Source organism: Podarcis cretensis, assembly GCF_951804945.1.
Source record: "Podarcis cretensis genome assembly, chromosome: 18".
NCBI lineage: Eukaryota > Metazoa > Chordata > Lepidosauria > Squamata > Lacertidae > Podarcis > Podarcis cretensis.
In genome coordinates, this window is record NC_137188.1 from 3598604 (window position 1) to 3616051 (window position 17448).

Here is a 17448-nt window from a genome sequence, read left to right on the forward strand (position 1 = left end):
TTGCAGGCCTTGAAGCAGATGTTGGATGGCCATCTGCCGCAGATGATTTAGTTGAGATTTCTGCATTGCAGGGGGGGGGGTCCCTTCCAACACTACAATTCTATGATTCTACAAAGATGAAACCTGCATTTATCGCTCAGCTGACCTCTAGCATGTGGCCCCAGGAGGGAACGCAGGCCTCTCTGGCTGTGAAACCTGAATGTCTCTTGCAAAAGAAACGAGACAACTTCAGAAAGGATAGAAGCACCACAAGGGTATACAGTGTATTAAAATACATACATTTTTTTTAATATAAAGACAAACTTCAAAGCCATTTTCTTTTTTTTTCAATTACAAATCGGGGTGAAGTGCGGGGGGAGATCTGAAGTGGAAGTTAGAACAGAAAGATAAAACTTTTTTTTTTTTTGCAGTGCAGAGAATCGGAAGGAATGGAAGGGGCTGAAATATATAGATAAAAGATTATTACATACATATATACACAACGCCAGAAGCAGTTCATATGGATCTATGGAAGAATGACAGATCGAGATTTCATGGAGCAAAGTCTCAAAAACAAAGCCAAAAAAACGAACAAACCAACCCCAAGATACATCGGATGAAAGACTGAAATTTAAATAGAATTCATTTTCATGGGCTAATGTATACAAATCAAGTTCCTAGTTGCTGGGAAAGAACATCCCACCTCTAAGAATGTGGGTACTCCCTTCAATCCATTTACAAACGGGTTCCTTTTATTTTACATTTTACAGATTTAATTCCTGAGAAACAGCAATTTCCATCACTGACTGAATACGCACCCCCCCCCCCCCGCCCACATCCAAACTCCCTGTTTCGGCAAGGCAAAGCCTCAGTTCATTGTGGAGGGGGGAGGAACCAGAAAATTCCTTAACCAGCCCCCCAAGGGCTGTTTCTGCAAAGCACGTTTCTCCAAAGGCTCAAAAAACGCAAAGCACTGAAAGAAGGAGCTGATCTACCCCACATTTCTCCTTCCTATTTTTTTTTTTTAAATAGATCTCCATCCCATCAAGGCTAGAAAAGGGGGGGGGTAAGGTGTTGGTTTTTAAGGTTCCAATGTGCATGTGGGTGAGGAAATCCAAAATTATGAAGGGCTGCAGACAATACCTGCAGGGAGGAAGACCTGTTTTGAACCAGATTTGCAAAAACAGCGAGACAAAAGGTATTTTGCAAATGGGATGCTTGCTATCGACTCCCCAGCACGCACCTTTCTTTCAGAGTACCACAAATTCCTATGCTAGTTAAACACAGACAAGCAAGCCAGTTTCTATGGAAGTTCTTGTTGGATATTAAGATATCCGGCAAGGCTGATTTCAAACTTCACAGGAGACTGTGGCAGCCTGCTTAATGGACTGCAATCTACTACAGTGTGTCTGTCAGACTGATCGAAAAGTAGTTTTCACCCTGCAAAAGGCTACTTTCCCCCCTGTGGGTCTGTTTCTGGGAGGGTGGGGGGAAACACCCAACCCCAGAAGTCCCCCGCCCTGCCCTGACTTTGAAGCAATTCTACAACTTTTAAAAACCAAGCGACTCCACTGGGTGCAAACAAATCCCACCATCACTGTTGCAATGACCTGCACGCTTTCACAAAGAGTACGCACACCATCTCAAACCAAACCCAATTTGTGAGGACACACCGTCATTTGCAACAAATCCCAGTTTCTTCACCACTTTATCCAAGTTGCAAAGAAGGGGTTTGCCGGGGGGAGGAGAGAGAGAGAAGCAGAAAAGCACAGGGTGTGCGTTTCAGTTTCTGCGAGGGTGTGCGCTCCCCGCAAAAAAAAAGGGTGTTGTCCAAGCTCATGCCGCAGGCATCGCTCTTAAGATTTCAAAGCCAAGCACTCTAGACCTCTACGAGTTCTCATGCCCAGCGGTTTAGGAGAAAGGTTGTGTTTGGAAATGGAATGGAAGAGGTTAGCTGCGAAAATGAGGACATCGTCCTGTGGTCTGCAGAGTCCGTTTGCCATTGTGATGCCCCTCCAAGATTGCTTTGGACTGCCGAGGGAGGGGCCCCAAAATGGCAGAGGCTGGTTTAGGTTAACCTCAGATAAGGTGGAGCCCTGATGGCTTAGGGAAACACAAAGACACCCAAATAGCACCATATTCTGCACCAGAAACAGGGTCAAGCCTTTAGAGAGGTTTGCTGCTGAACTAATACTCTGCCCTCCTGAAAAATAAAGTTAGAAGACGGGTTCCCTCTATGCCCCTTACACAACTTAACATAATCTCTGTGTGCTTGCGGGCAAAGTAAAAGCATCTTAAAGCAGGTTTTACTGGCAAAGAATAAAACAGAATACCCAGCCTTCCTCCTTTCCTTGTGGCCTGTCATTGCCAGGTCGGCTGGGTGAAAGGAATGCCCCCCCCGGGGGGGGGGCGATAAAAAAGAACCCGGCCAAGCACCTTAGGGTTTTGTTTAGTATCTAGCACCAATGAAGGGAAGCAGCAGCAGCAGCAGAAAATCCCACTCAGAAAAATAAATAAATTAAAACAAGGCAGGGAACGTCCCAACAGCTCACTACAAGCTTCTCCCAAGAACGGCATCACAAGACAAAGTGGTGTGGGTTTCGATTTCAATGCACGGCCCTGGGGGGTTGTTGACTGGGGAGCCCCTGAGATTCCATCTCTGTACCAGAAGCAGCAGGGGCAAATATGACAATTGTCCTTTGGGGGTGATCTTTCCAGAGGCGGGGAGTCCCGCCCCAGCGGCCGAATGGATCACCCAAGTGGATTTGTGTTTCGGCGTGGAGTTCTTGCAAACAAGACAGCACCAGCAAGAAACCTAGCTGAGTCCTCGAGGGGTTGGGTAATGCAGACTTCAGATGTGGACCCAGGACCTACTGCCCGAAGTCTGAACCGCCTGGTTAGTTAAAAACAGGCAGCTCGGTCTCTGTATCTTTGGCCAGCTCTCCTGTGCTTTTCTAAAATCAAAACCCTGGGCTGGTCAGAGGAGAAGGGCCCACTGCCCTATTACCTGCTTGGCTCAAGACTGCTATGGATATAGCAGTCCGGCATTTTAAAGACTATATTCCGAACGGAAGATCAACGTACTGAAGATGAGAAGACGGGTTATGGGGAGATGGAGGAATTTCTTTTAAGAGGGGGAGAGAACGCGGTTGCTGGAGAGAGCTCAACTCAAGCGCAGCAAGTCATGGTTCCTGTGTCAGCTATGAGAAATTCGCACCCTACGAATTTAACACAGGGCGGAAGGTGAACAAGCTGAAATCCGTTTTAGTTTCAGACCTAGGAAAAGATTTGCAGCTGACTGGAAAAGACTTGTAAGAACGAGGCCTTCAAGTGGGATTTTTATTTTATTTTTTAAAGAACAGCAAGCTAAGTCTAAAGTCAAGGGAGGGAAAGGGAAAGAAAGAGCAAACTGTATCCACACTTTCCCCCAAAGTGGAAATTTGCAGGCATCGTGGGCCTGCAGGGGAAAGATACCCGAGTGTGGAAGGAGGGCAAGAAAGAGAAGCAGGGAGTGCTGCTGGAAACCTGGCCAGGGACGCGACAGAAGGCAGCGGAGATTTAGCCAAGCAAGATAAAGGGCTTTGGCAGCCAGTCCACATTCATTAGGGGGTTATTTCCGTGCTGGTCCTGCGCAGTGGAAAGAAAAAAAGGGTTGCCAGAGTAATGAGCTGCATCCTCCCTGTTCCTTCTGGGGCGGGGGAACCGGAGCCAAAAGGAATTCATTCAGCTTGCAATGAGAGTTTTAAGAAACCTGGAAAGGGGGAAGTTCCGGCTCTCTGCCGATGCTGAGCAGACCAACAGGGGCAAGGGAAAATAAGCAGAATGGTGAAAAGTCTTCATGAGAAGTCAGCTGTTTGCTCCAAGACATTTGCAAAGGGGAGGGAGAGAGAGCAAGACAGATTCAGGGAAAAGCAACAGCAAGAGACTATCTTATAAAAGCTGTAAGATGGATCTTGGAAGTAAGGAAGGCAAACGTGAGACTTTAGGGACTGCTGTGGTATTGAGGGGAGCAAGAATGACAGACTTTCTTATCCTCATGCCCTTGCCATTTCCTCCCTGATTTTAGGCACACCGGAGGAAACAAAACTGTTATTTGTCTCCTGCTTCCAATTACACTATGGACCTGATAAAACCTGATAAAAAATTAGCAGAAAGCATATGAGCGTGTATGTGTTTTTAAACATATATATTCCCACCCCCCACATCTCACCATTCCCAGAAAGCTGTCTGCCTTTAAAAAAACGTAAGAATTATTCCTATGCACTGATCACCCAAGTCACAATTTATTGTTATAAAAAAATCAGCAAAGCACCAGTGTTGTCAGGCGAGATACAAAACAAGTTAAGTTTGATTTCAGTATGCACGTGTGTGTGTGTGAGTTTTATCTCTGATGGAGGGGTGTGAAATCACATTTTTAAAACACAACCCACTGAGAAGCAACAAGGACAGAAGCAATGAGCGGACGTGTCTCTGATGGAACGTACAAAGCTGCGTGTCTTGATCAAGTATCAAAAAATCTTGCCGCCGACAACACACGAAAAGGATGCTAGAACCCCGAGAAAGAGAGTTGGCAGCAGGCCCAGCGCAAGACTGGGCGGCCTGCTTTCTCAAGTTTTCCAGTGCAAGCAGCCTGGCCAGCGACACCAGTGGGATGTCTCTGCGTGGCCATTGTCTCCCACAACAAATAAACCCTGGGGAAATATTCCAAGAACGGGAGACGGACACAAACAGGAAGGGAAGAGCACCGGGCAAGGATGATGAGCATCCTTGCTTCTTCCAAGGAACAAAGCAACGAGCTAGACAGCCGGGGACCCAATCTGCTGCCTTCGAGGGGAGGACAAACCGGGAGAGCTCCTCACCGAGGGCAAGGCAGAGCCCCCAAAGATGGCATGATTAGGAAATTGTAAGCAATGGTTTTTTGTTTCAAAGAAAACCTAGAAGACTACAAAGCCTGGACCCGGGCAAGAAGGGTGCCCAAGCCTGAGGCGGAGTCCCAAAATACCGGTGAAGCTGCCTGTGGCGTGAGAAAATGCCTGCCAGGGCTTGGCTGCCTGGCGGGAGCCATTCCGCCGGGAAGGGGGGGGGGTTTGCTTTCATCGCCACCCACCCCAGAAGCCAGTGGGTCAGGGTCCCCACCCCACCCCACCTTGAACTCCGAACACGACCCTTTTGGGTTTCACAGTTAAGGCAGAGGAATCCCCTTCCCCTCGCTTCGGAAACGCACCTGGGGGTGTCTGTTTCTGGGGTGGGAGAGGCTATGTTTTATCCCCCATGAGCACCATATCAGAATTCTGCTGGGAAGCCAGGAGGGGAATGCGATGGCCGCACCCCCACCTTCAAATAAGCATTACATGACATTGGTGGTCAGATCTACAGCATGGGGGGAGGCAGATAGCCAGACGCCCGTGCAAAACGACTGGCTCCATTCACCTCTGGCCCCTGCCCAACGCCAGCTACTGCCCAACGGCCAACCAAGGTTGCTTCTAAGGGGCCAGCTCTGAGGAGGACAAGCCCTGGATTCCTCATTTCACTGGCTTCACTACAGAGCAGAAGAGACACGGACGATGACGTGGACCAGACTTCGGGTGGGAGCGGGTGGAATAAGTTAAGAAGAGTCAGACTCACTCTATGTAGGAACGTGGCTTAGTATTGGTCACCCCCCCAAACACACAAACAACCAGGCCTCTGCACCCCGCAAAAAAACACAAAAACGAAAGCACCACAGGGGAGCGCGGCCCGGAGAGGCACACGTCTGTCGGGCATGGATAGCACCAAGAGAACTTTTTGGATGTGTCTCCGCTTGTGTTGGACAGTCCTTTTGTTATTAGCAGTATTTTGTTTGTTAAAAGTCCTCTTCTTTTCCCCCCTCCCCCTTCCCCGGCGTGTTTTTTCCCCCCAGTCCCAAGACTTTACGTGGAACGAACACACACAAGAGCGGGGGGGGGGGGGGTTTGCCTTTTGTGAAAACACGTGTTCTCAAACTTTAAAAAATATATAAATATCTAAACTATATCAACAATACAAATCGGAGGCCGTTGTCGCCTTCTGCAGTTTGAATATATCTAGAAAGAAAGAGATATACATATACATATATATTATATAATATAATATACATATATATATATATATACACACACACACACACATACACTTAAGATTTCACAGTAGCATTTTCTTCCGGCTTTTAGGCTTAGGACTCAAGGGTTCCGTTCTGTTTGCCTGTCTCTTTCCTCGTCTGGTTTTCCTGCGTGTGTCCAGTAGTATAGAGAGTTGGGGAGGAGGGGGAGTGGAGGAGCAGAAGCCCCTCTCTACAGCGGTTGAGGGCAGCACCTTCAAGTGGAAGTGGAGAGGCGTTGGTCCAGGTTGGCCTTGCATAGGTCACGTGGGGGTTGAGGTAGAAGGTCCTTAGTTACCTGTGGGAACAGGAGAGGGAGGGAAAGAGGAGGAGAAGCACACTTTAAGACAGCGGATTATGGACAGTTCACGAAACCAGGAAATCAAGGATGGCGCGGGCAGGGTTGGGGAGGTTTGACCCAGTGCGGCCCTCCAGAGCCACTACCTGGCCCTCAGAATTCTCACCTTGCTTGACCTGCAAGACAGAGCCAGTGTGGCATAGTGCTGTTTCCCAAACTTGGGTCTCTGGCTGTTTTTGACTACAATTCCCATCATCCCTGACCACTGGCCTTGCAAGCTTGAGCTCTTGGGAGGAAAAGGTGGGATATGAATACAAGAATAATGATAAGGAGTTTTATTTCTTTGTGGGCAAACGAGGCCTCTCTTTTCCTCGACCCTCCAAATTCAGGTTCCAGTTATTGCAAGTCATCGCCAGTTATTACCGTATTTTTCGCCCTATAAGACGCACCAGACCACAAGACGCACCTAGTTTTTGGAGAAGGAAAACAAGGGAAAAAATATTCTGAATCTCAGAAGCCAGAACAGCAAGAGGGATCGCTGCGCAGTGAAAGCAGCAATCCCTCTTGCTGTTCTGGCTTCTGGGATAGCTGCGCAGTCTGCATTCGCTCCATAAGACGCACACACATTTCCCCTTTTTAGGAGGGAAAAAGTGAGCCTTATAGAGCAAAAAATACAGTAATTTTTCAGGTCCAGGCATGATGCCATCTGCCTGGTAATAAAAATTTAGTCAAGAAACTGCTTTATGATGAGTGAGGCCACTGGTCCAACCAGTTCAGTAATGTCTACACTGGCTGGCAGCTGCAGCCCTCCAGTATAGGAGCCTCTCCCAGCCCCGTCCGGAGACGCCATTCTGCATGCGAGGGCAGAAGCTGCACTGCTGACGACCACCACCCCAAGGAAGGTAGTGAAAAGGGCCATGAGGAACAACAACATTATTTATATACTGCCCATCTGATCAGGTCACCGCAGCCACTCTGGGCAGCTTCCATCAAATCAAAACACAGTAAATCAAACATTAAAAACCTCCTGATACAAAAAGAGAACGGATATAAAAAAGATGTATGAATTGTATAAATTTTGTATTGGAAAAAGTGAATAAAAATAATATATATTAAAAAAACCTCCTGATACAGGGCTGCCTGTCTTCCAAATGTTACCAAGAAGGCTCTCTGCCTGATTCCCTGCAACCTCACTTCTCGCAGGGAGGGAACTGCCAGAAGACCCTCAGAGCTGGACCTCAGTGTCTGGGCTGAGTGATGGGGGTGGAGACGCTCCTTCAGGTCTACTGGGCCTTTGAGGCCGTTTAGGGCTTTCCAGGTCAGCACCAACACTTTGGTTTGTTCTTGGAAACGTACTGGGAGCCAATGTAGGTCTTGCAGGACTGGTGTTATATGGTACCAGTTACCAGTCTAGCTGCCACATTCTTTATTTTCCGAGTCACCCTCAAAAGTAGCCCCACGGAGAGTGCATGGCAATAGTCCAAGCAGGGCATGCGCCACTCTGGCAAGGCAGGGCGCAGGAAGGGAGGGTCTCAGAGGGAGCTGGTAGACAGCCGCCCTGGACACAGAATTGACCTGTGCCTCCATGGACAGCTGTGAGTCCAAAATGACCCCCAGGCTGTGCACCTGGTCCTTCAGGGTCACAGTTACCCCATTCAGGACCAGGGATTCCCCCACAGCTGCCCGACCCCTTTCTCCCAGATTCAACCTCAATCCATTAGCCGCCACCCACCCCACAACCACCTTGCAAGAGGACAAAGCTTACACACAGCCGCAAGGACAGACATGTGGCTCCATGCCTCCGAAGAAGCTGCCTGCCCCACCCCACCCGCCCTACCGGCCAGCCTTACCTTACAGAGCACGAACACTTAAAGGGTCAAGCTGAGCCCATTACCGCGGCTTAACCCCAGGGAGGTGCGAAGCGTAAGGAGACTGCAGGCCGAGCGTGACCCACATAGCGGGCGCGGCGGAGGCAGCGGCGCTGGGCTGCGGGATCCCGGGCGCGGCCTGGGCTAGCGCCAAGCGGGGCAGAGGCGGGTGGTGGACAGTGAAGGAAGGGCGGGAGGATTTGTGCTGGAGAGAAGCTAGCTTAATAGACAAAGTGGAGTTAGCGGGGGAAGAGGAGGACGGGGGCGGCAAGAAAGCCTCGGAGCCCGGAAGGGAGGAGAAGGCCTGCAGGAGGACGGGGTCGCTGCTGGAGGCGAGGAGGGGAGGGGGCGGAGGCAAGGAGACGTTGGGAGGCGGGGTGCGCCGGGACGGGTGCGCCGGGGTTCGCGCGAGGTGCTGCGTCTCGCCGGACGGGGCCGGGGGCGAGTGGAACGATGGGGAGGCGGGAGCCACCTGCAGAGGGTTCAGGCTCAGCACAGCGGCGGCACAGCTGGAGACAGCGCTGCTGCCAAAGTGGAGGGAGGAGGAAGAGGAGGAGAAAGACGGAAGGGAAGGCGAGGGAGCAGAGGAGGAGGAGGAGGAGGAGGAGGAGGCAGAAGGCACCACATGGTTAAAAATACCTGCAAACAGGAGAAAGAAACAAACTCAGCAGGCGGAACTTTGGCACGGCTCACAGCGAGAGAAGCAAAAACAACAACGACAACGTGACGCAACACAACCGGGGGGGAAATAAATTATTTTTTTTAAAGCAAGCAAGCAAACTTAAAAAAGATCGCAGCAGCCGCAGCTTGACAGACAAATGTGCAGCATGGAGAAAATGAACGACAGCCGCAGCGGCAAGCGATGAGCAGCGATGGTGGAGAAGCTGAGCGGGGTAGAGGCTTACTCACTTACCTGTCTCCTTTCATGCGCCAGGGGAAGGGACTTTGGCTGAACTCAGAGACCCAACAGCGCACCCATTTCTAAGGCCCTCTTTTTGGCGACAGCAAGCTAGTCTCAAGGCTGCTGCAGCCACTCTGCCCCGGAAACACGACTTCTCCCAAAAAGAGAGGCTCTTAGGAGGAGGAGACCTTCAGGCACGCATGTTTGTGGGGAACTGGCATGTTTCCTTCTTGGTTCCCCTTGCCGGCTGGGGGAAGACACCAGGCAACATTTGGGGAAGGCACCAGGTAGGCCAAGGGTGGTCTGTGTATGCCCAGCCCGCCCCCCCTTCTTTGTGGAACACAGCTCAGCACAAGTGGAGTGGGGGATCTCCCAGAAAAGAGCGCTTGAAAACCTGGTTTCGACCTATAAAGCCTTAAACGGCTCAGGACCGCAATACCTCAAGGATCGCCTCTCTCCATATGAACGTACCCGGACCCTGAGATCCTCCAAGACCCTTCTTTGGGTGCCTGTCCCATGAAAGGTCTAGAAGTTAGCAACACGAGAACAGGGCCTTTTCTGCAGTGGCTCCCCGCTTGTGGAATGCTCTTCCCAGGGAGAGCCTGGTGCCTTCATTATATAATTTTAGGCACCAGGCAAAAACATTCCTCTTCAACCAGTCCTTGGGCTGATAAATACCCTGCAGCCTTTGAAATGTATCTGTGAGAAGGGGAGTAGTGTTTTGCTGTTTTGCTTTAATTATTTACTGGTGTTTTGTCTTGTATTTTACTCTATGAACTGCCCTGGGGTGTCCTGATGAAGGGGCAGTATATAACTTCAATAAAGATGCATAAAGAAATAAAACCCACCTAACTGTGGAGTGGGGCTGCAGAGAGGGTACGAAAAAGGCTGTCCCAGCCCCCCCTTCTCAGCTGTGCCCCCAGGGAAGGAAGAACCCCAAAGCTCCGCCTTACCTCCAACTGTTCCACCTGTCACCCCGGGGGAGAAGCTGCCCATCGTGTGAGAGTTGGTCAGTCGGGTGGCAGCCGACGAGACGTGAACCAGACTGGCGGCTGGCATGGAGCTGAACAGGGACTGCAGTACCGAAGAGTTCGTCACCATAGGGCCCAGGGGGAACTGCGAGCCAGTGGTTAGCGAGTTCAAGAACGGGTGAGCCACCATGGAGGAGGAGGAGGAGGAGGGCACAGAGGAAGGAGAGTTGCTCGTGGGGGCCACAGACAGGCCTTTGCCGTTGAGCAGGCCTCCCGGAGGGGTGGCGGTGGCGGCAGCAGCGATGAAGAGGTTGTGGCCGTTCTTCAGCTCGACGGCCTCCCTTTCCCTGCCCTTCCAGGCCTTGCTGCCGTGTAGCACCGAGGACTTGTCCAAAGCACCTCCCAGGCGGGTGCTCAGCTCGCCGGGGTCTTTGCCCTTGAGGCCGCCGGGCCAGTTGGAGTCTTCCCCTTTGGCGAGGGCTCCCAGGCTCTCCAGCTGCCTTTTGCTCAGGAAGGGGTTCGTCTCGGAGACTCCGCCGCCCTCCTTGCTGCGCTGCGCCAGGAAGCTCAGGGGCGAGCTGCCCGCCAGCGCTGCGGCCACGTCCGCCGTGGCCTTGTGCGGGAGAGGAGCACCGTCAATAAAGCTATGTAAACCGAGGTCGGCCGGCAGCCCGCTGTTGTAAGCAAATCCATTCATGGTCTGGCCGAGCCCGTCGAGGGCGGCCGAGGCCCCGTGCTTCCTTGGGTGGGCCGAGACCTTGTTGTCGCCCCCCGAGCCGTCCTCGGAGGGCGGTCGGAAGGTGAAAAGGGAGTTCTGGCTCAGCGACGGGGCCTGCAGAGGACTGTCCACTGCTTTGGTCAGGTTGATGTCAGAAATGGGAGAGAAGGTCGACTTCCACTTGCTGCTGTTCATGTTTTCGCTGGCCTGCTTCCTCCCGGCTAAGCTCATGCCTGGGATTTGGGGAGGAGGGGAAGGAATGTGTGTGAGAGAGAGAGACACACACGGAGATAGGCGAGAGAGGGAGAAGCGGATGGGGCGAGGAAGGGGCAAAGAGACGCAGACAGACAAGTGGAACCGGAGTGAGAGAGGCAATAGGAGAAGAGACAGAGACGGATGGGGAGCAAAAGAGAGCACCGTCAGCACCAAATAGCAACCAAGGAAGAAGAAGAAGAGTTTGGATTTGATATCCCGCTTTATCACTACCCTAAGGAGTCTCAAAGCGACTAACATTCTCCTTTCCCTTCCTCCCCGACAACAAACACTCTGTGAGGTGAGTGGGGCTGAGAGACTTCAGAGAAGTGTGACTGGCCCAAGGTCACCCAGCAGCTGCATGTGGAGGAGCAGGGAATCGAACCCGGTTCACCAGATTACGAGACTACCGCTCTTAACCACTACACCACACTGGCTCCCTGGAAGCAGAACGTCCCAACACTTTTGATATGCCTTGACATTCCTTCATTATATACAGAAGAAGCATCATTTTCAAGACCAGCCTGGCGAATCTAGAACGGCATTTGACAATCAAACATAGCTAATATTCTTTCTGTAGGTGAAGACAGCTTTTGTGCTCAGTTACCTAATCTGTATGGAACGGCACTTATTTTATATGTACCTGTTACAAACACCCACCACCCCCCTAAGCAGGCAGTCCCAAACAGCTTTTCCCCCTGACCCACACCAGCGGCCTCCACACTTACTGTTCTCCATCGACTTCTGCGGAGATTTGCTTTCCAGTGATATCGTCGCGATTTTTCTCTCAATTCTAGGAAGGGAGGGAGAAGAAAAGAAAAGCTGTTTACCTTAAGCCAGGGGTTCCCAAAAATCTCCCCACCCCATGGGTCACGAGAAAACTGCTTGCGCTTTTAGTAGACCGCTTACATTAGTGTTTCCCAAACTTCGGTCTCCAACTGTTTTTGGGCTACAACTCCCGTCATCCCTAGTGGTTAGGGAAACCCAGGCTTACATGATTCTTCTGCCTGTCCTGGCAATTAAAATACCCTCTGATAGATTTTTTAAATTGTATTTTCAGAGGCACGTCTGGCACTTTTGCTATACAGCTTTGGACAAATGCTGAGAATGCACCACTGCACCCCGGCCTTTAACACCTGAGCTCCATATTTCTAGAATAGGCATAGGCAAACTCAGTCCTCCAGATGTTTTGGGACTACAACTCCCATCATCCCTAGCTAACAGGACCAGTGGTCAGGGATGATGGGAATTGTAGTCCCAAAACATCTGGAGGGCTGAGTTTGCCTCTGCCTGTTGTAGAACCTGCATCATTTCTGGGATCATTAAGTTGTTCAAGATCGATTTTAACGTGTTTTGATTTTTGTAACCCTCCCTGGAACTTTAGTGTGAAGAGTTGGGTAACAATTTATCACCACCGCCATAATCATCATTATTTATTTATTATTTTAATTATTATTTATTCAATTTATACACCACCCTTTATCAAAAGATCCCAGGGTGCTGTACAACATTAAAAACACATTATAGAATGTGGTAAATGTGATAAATAACATTTATCAATGATAAAAACGTAACAGAAAGCATACTATACTGACAGACAGCCTAACAGTAAAATAGTCATTATAATAACAGTCCTCTCCCCCACACTTTCATAGGCCACAGATTATTTAATAGCCATAGGCCTGGGTAAAGAGGAATGTTTCTGCCTGGCACCTAAAGGCATGTAGTGATGGCAACAGGCAAATCTCTCTGGGGAGAGCGTCCCACAATTAGGGAGCCAGAAAAGGCCTGTTCTCTTGTTGCCACCTTCCAAACCTCTCTGGGAGGGGACACACAGGGCCTGGTTCATACGGGGAGAAGCTTAAGGTATTGAGTTCCTGAAGTGTGCAAGTCTTTATTGTTATAAATTGCGATACTGGGAAATTTTTAATGTTTGACGTTGTATTATGTTTTTATATGTATTGGAAACCACCCAGAGTGGCTGGGGAAACCCAGGCCAGATAGGTGGGTATAAATGTTGTTGTTGTTAAACAAAAGCAGCAATTAAAGTACAATTGAAAAATCAAGATGCATTTTTAACGGGGACATGCTGCGGACCACCTGAACAGAGCTGGCAGATCGCCAGAGGTCGACAGCCTTTCATTTAGGCTGTTAAAAATCCCCGCCTGCCATGTAAGCCTTGAGGACCAAACGGGGGAAGGAAAAAGCCACCAACAAGGCAGATCAGAGACACTTGGTAGCTTTGGAACACAGAACAGAGAGGACACAATGAGAGAACCCAATGCTTCTCAGTTGTAGGATCCGAACCCTGGTTGTTGGATCCGAACCTCCGGACTCCCTTCCCAAAATCCTGGAGAGCAGCTGCTGGCCAGTGTAGGCTTGGGAAAATCCAGCCAGATGGGTGGGGTATATGATGATGATGATGATGATGATGATGATGATGATGATGATTTATTTGTACCCCGCCCATCTGGCTGGGTTTCCCCAGCCACTCCGGGCAACTTCCAACAAAGATTAAAAATACATTAAAATGTCACACATTAAAAACTTCCCTGAACAGGGCTGCCTTCAGATGTCTTCTAAATGTCAGGTAGTTGTTTATCTCTTTGACATCTGGTGGGAGGGCGTTCCACAGGGCGGGTGCCACCACCGAGAAGGCCCCCTGCCTGGTTCCCTGTAGCTTTGCTTCTCACAGTGAGGGAACGGCCAGAAGGCCCTTGGCGCTGGACCTCAATGTCCGGGCAGAACGATGGGGGTGGAGACGCTCCTTCAGGTATACTGGACCAAGGCCGTTTAGGGCTTTCAAGGTCCGCACCAACACTTTGACTTGTGCTCAGAAAAGTACTGGGGGCCAATGTAGGTCTTTCAAGACCGGTGCTATATGGCCTTGGCGCCGCCCCCAGTCACCAGTCTAGCTGCCGCATTCTGGATTAGTTGTAGTTTCCGGGTCACCTTCAAAGGTAGCCCCACATAGAGTGCATTGCAGTAGTCCAAGCGGGAGATAACTAGAGCATGCACCACTCTGGCAAGACAGTCTGTGGGCAGGTAGGGTCTCAGCCTGTGTACCAGATGGAGCTGGTAGACAGCTGCCCTGGGCGCAGAATTGACGATGATAATAATAATTATTAAAGTACTGAGCCAGGGAGGCCAACAAGCCTCATTCGTTTGAAGGCAGTTTCCTAAGGCACTGAGGTTTTTCTGATGCGAGACCAGGGCCCCCGCAAGGGTGTTCTCCCCTACAAGGCGAGGTCCACACTCACCTGGTGCTGTTGTGGTCATCCTCTGAGCCCTGCTCCTCGTCAGAAGTCAGCGGCGAGTAATGGATGCCATTGCTCTGGGTCAGGGGCTTCTCCTTTTTCAGCACAGGGGGCTGGTCGCTGTCCTGGTAGGGAACAGGAGAGTTCTTCAGGGAGTTTTCAGGGGAAGAAATGGCTGTTATTTCTAAAGGCTGGTTAATGTTACTGACCTGAGGAAGAAAGACAGAAGAAGGAGAAGAAGAAGAAGAAGAGAAGCGTTTAAGGATTGGAGAAGCGCTGCTAACGTTACGGCGTGTTTCGTGGAGGTTTTGCGCTCTTATTTTCTTGCTATTTATAGTGTTTATCTACCCCAACCAAACTGCAGCCAAAAAGGACCCCCAGAGCACCTTTTTGCACCTGGTTAACAGGTGACCATCCCCTGGGCCTTAGAGATTTACATTTAAGGGACACGGCAAAAATTTGTATCAGATCCAGAAATACAAAACTCACTTTCACTCCACCAAATCACAAAATTTAGCATTCGTGATCTGTTTTGTTGCTTTCTTTTTTTTCTAGAGTTCCTGCTCCCTGTTTGTTTGGAAAACAAATACCATGTTCTTAAAAACTAATAGACATATATTAAAAGAAACTGCAGCTTCTGCATAATTCCTATGTTTTGTAACTTTGGTTTTGTGTTGTTGTTTTTTTGTCTGTCTATTCTATCTATCTATCTAAGCATAGCAAAAAGAGAAACGGGCAGGGAAGGGAGAGGGAAAGCTGAAGAAAAGCTTGTCCAGCTTCTCTGTTCTAGGGGAGGAGGACAAATGCTTTACTTCAAAGGTGACATATTCTGCTGACCAACATTTCACTGTCTGGGGCAAAGGAGAAGATTATAGGATCAAAGACTCATAGAGCCTCCTAACTGCACTAGCTATGAGGGGCTACAGGTTGATATTTATGGGGCTTTTGCAGATACGAACACAAACCGCAAAGGTCCGCACTGAAAGGGGATTGCACAATTTATTTATTACTGATTTTGAAAAATCTACACACTCCTCATTCGAAAAAAGAAAAAGAAACACCTCAAAGCGGTTTGCTAAAGACAGAACAGTAAAAATCAAGGGGGGAAATCGCAACCCGACTTTAAAACATGGGAAGTAGAGATGCTAAAAGAGATTAAAATGACCTGACCTTTCTAAGCATCTGGGTATATTTGCCTAAACAGGAATGTTTTTAGCAGGCACCAAAACGAGCAAACTGAAGGCAGTGCTGCCTGATATCAATAAGCAGGGAGTTACAAAGTGAAAGAGCTAACCAACTGAGTTCTTACAGATGTGGAACAGGCATTATGTGGCGCCCTCAGAAGGGCCAATTCCACCGACTGAAGCGATCAGGTGGGCACCTGTCAGGTGAGGTGATCTCACCAATCCGCAGAGGGCTCTCGCTCTCTCCCTGCCTGATCACCTGGAGGCGACAAACTGGAACGTGTCCAGAGGAGGGCAACCAAAATGGTCAAAGGCCTGGAAACGATGCCTTATGAGGAACGGCTAAGGGAGCTGGGCATGTTTAGCCTGGAGAAGAGGAGGTTAAGGGGTGATATGATAGCCATGTTCAAATATATAAAAGGATGTCACATAGAGGAGGGAGAAAGGTTGTTTTCTGCTGCTCCAGAGAAGCGGACACGGAGCAATGGTTCCAAACTACAAGAAAAAAGATTCCACCTAAACATTAGGAAGAACTTCCTGACAGCAGTAAGAGCTGTTTGACAGTGGAATTTGCTGCCAAGGAGTGTGGTGGAGTCTCCTTCTTTGGAGGTCTTTAAGCAGAGGCTTGACAACCATATGTCAGGAGTGCTCTGATGGTGTTTCCTGCTTGGCAGGGGGTTGGACTCGATGGCCCTTGTGGCCTCTTCCAATTCTATGATTCAATGACTCTGGCTTGCATAGGCTAGTGGCTGCATAAACCAACCCATCTGAAATCACCTGAAACAAGCAAGCAAGCAGGCAGGCGAACAAGCAAACAAACCACCTTGGTTCTCACCATGGAGTTGATATTGAGGGGAGACCCCGAAGGCTGAGCGAAGAGCCCAGCCACCGCAGGCAGCGGCTTGCGCTTGGGCGACACACCGGAGTTGGTGCCCGGTGCCCCCGTGGAGGAGCGCTTCCTCCGTCCGCGCTTCTTCCCGTCCTGGCCGCACTCTGCCCGGATGCTCGCCGTGAGGGCGCTGTGCTTGCTGGGGGGGCAGTGCTTGACGGTCCCGGTGGCAGGTGAAATGGTGAAGATGAACCTCCTCTTCCCCTCGCTCTCGGGGTCGGAGAAGGCTGGCTCCATCCCTTGCGGGTCGCCCCTGGGGCCGCTGCTGCCCTCGGCCAGTCCCTTCTGGGAGTCCACGTACTGCAGGACGCCAGCCAGGCCCTGGGGGGCACCGTTGAGCCTGGGGCTGGCCGAGTGCTGGTGGGCGGGCGAGCTCTGGGCTGAGGCCCGGGAGGGCATGGCCAGGAATGAGGGCTGCTGTGGGGTGGAGCTCCGTGACCCCGCCACCGAGTTGAACAGGCTCCCCGAGCTGGAGGCATCCTCCAGGGCCGCGTGGTCGATGGTGGGGTTCAGAGGGGCGGGGCTGCTTGGGAACGCCCCGTTGATCGCCATGGAGCCAGACATGTAAGAAAAACCTGCGAGGTTGAAACAGATATATACCAAAAAAGCTGGTTTAATCTCTTGGCAGCTGCAATTGAGTTGGACTATGCCGAATTGGCAAGTTTAGCAGGTAAAATTAAATATCAGGGTGAGACACACTTTAAGGAGGACTGGGAAACATTCGTAGATCATTTTAAAAAACTGCTGTAAACATGTTGAAACACAAGTAGGCCCTGAATAAGAACAGCAGTTAAGATCGTATTTGAGAAAATTCTGGTGAAGAGAAGGAGCAGAATAACTGTAATATGCAGCAATATTTGAAAATTTGGGGAAACCATGGAGGGACAATGGGGAAGTCCAGTGTTAATTGACTGCTAACTGGAAAATGTTATATTCATTTGTTTTTGTGGGGTATGTTTTTTAAATTTACAAATAAAAAATTTGAAGCGCAGACAAAAGTTGGTTAATTTATTTAC

At 50.0% G+C, this 17448-nt stretch overlaps 1 protein-coding gene across 5 annotated transcripts in view; it reads right to left on the reverse strand.

Moving 5' to 3' along the window:
• Positions 1-257: 257 nt before the first annotated feature.
• Positions 258-17448, reverse strand: part of DOT1L (DOT1 like histone lysine methyltransferase) — a 78931-nt gene continuing 61740 nt past the window's right edge. For 2 of the 5 annotated variants that reach the window (XM_079960415.1, XM_079960413.1), the window contains 6 exons: positions 16379-17007; positions 14363-14568; positions 11831-11895; positions 10115-11083; positions 8243-8899; positions 258-6392 (listed from right to left, as the gene is read on the reverse strand). In XM_079960415.1, coding sequence (XP_079816541.1) covers positions 8283-8899; positions 10115-11083; positions 11831-11895; positions 14363-14568; positions 16379-17007 — 2486 coding nt within the window. In that variant the 3' untranslated portion in view covers positions 258-6392; positions 8243-8282. The remainder of the gene's footprint in view (positions 6393-8242; positions 8900-10114; positions 11084-11830; positions 11896-14362; positions 14569-16378; positions 17008-17448) is intronic. The other 3 variants (XM_079960414.1, XM_079960416.1, XM_079960417.1) reach the window with 3 other exon arrangements.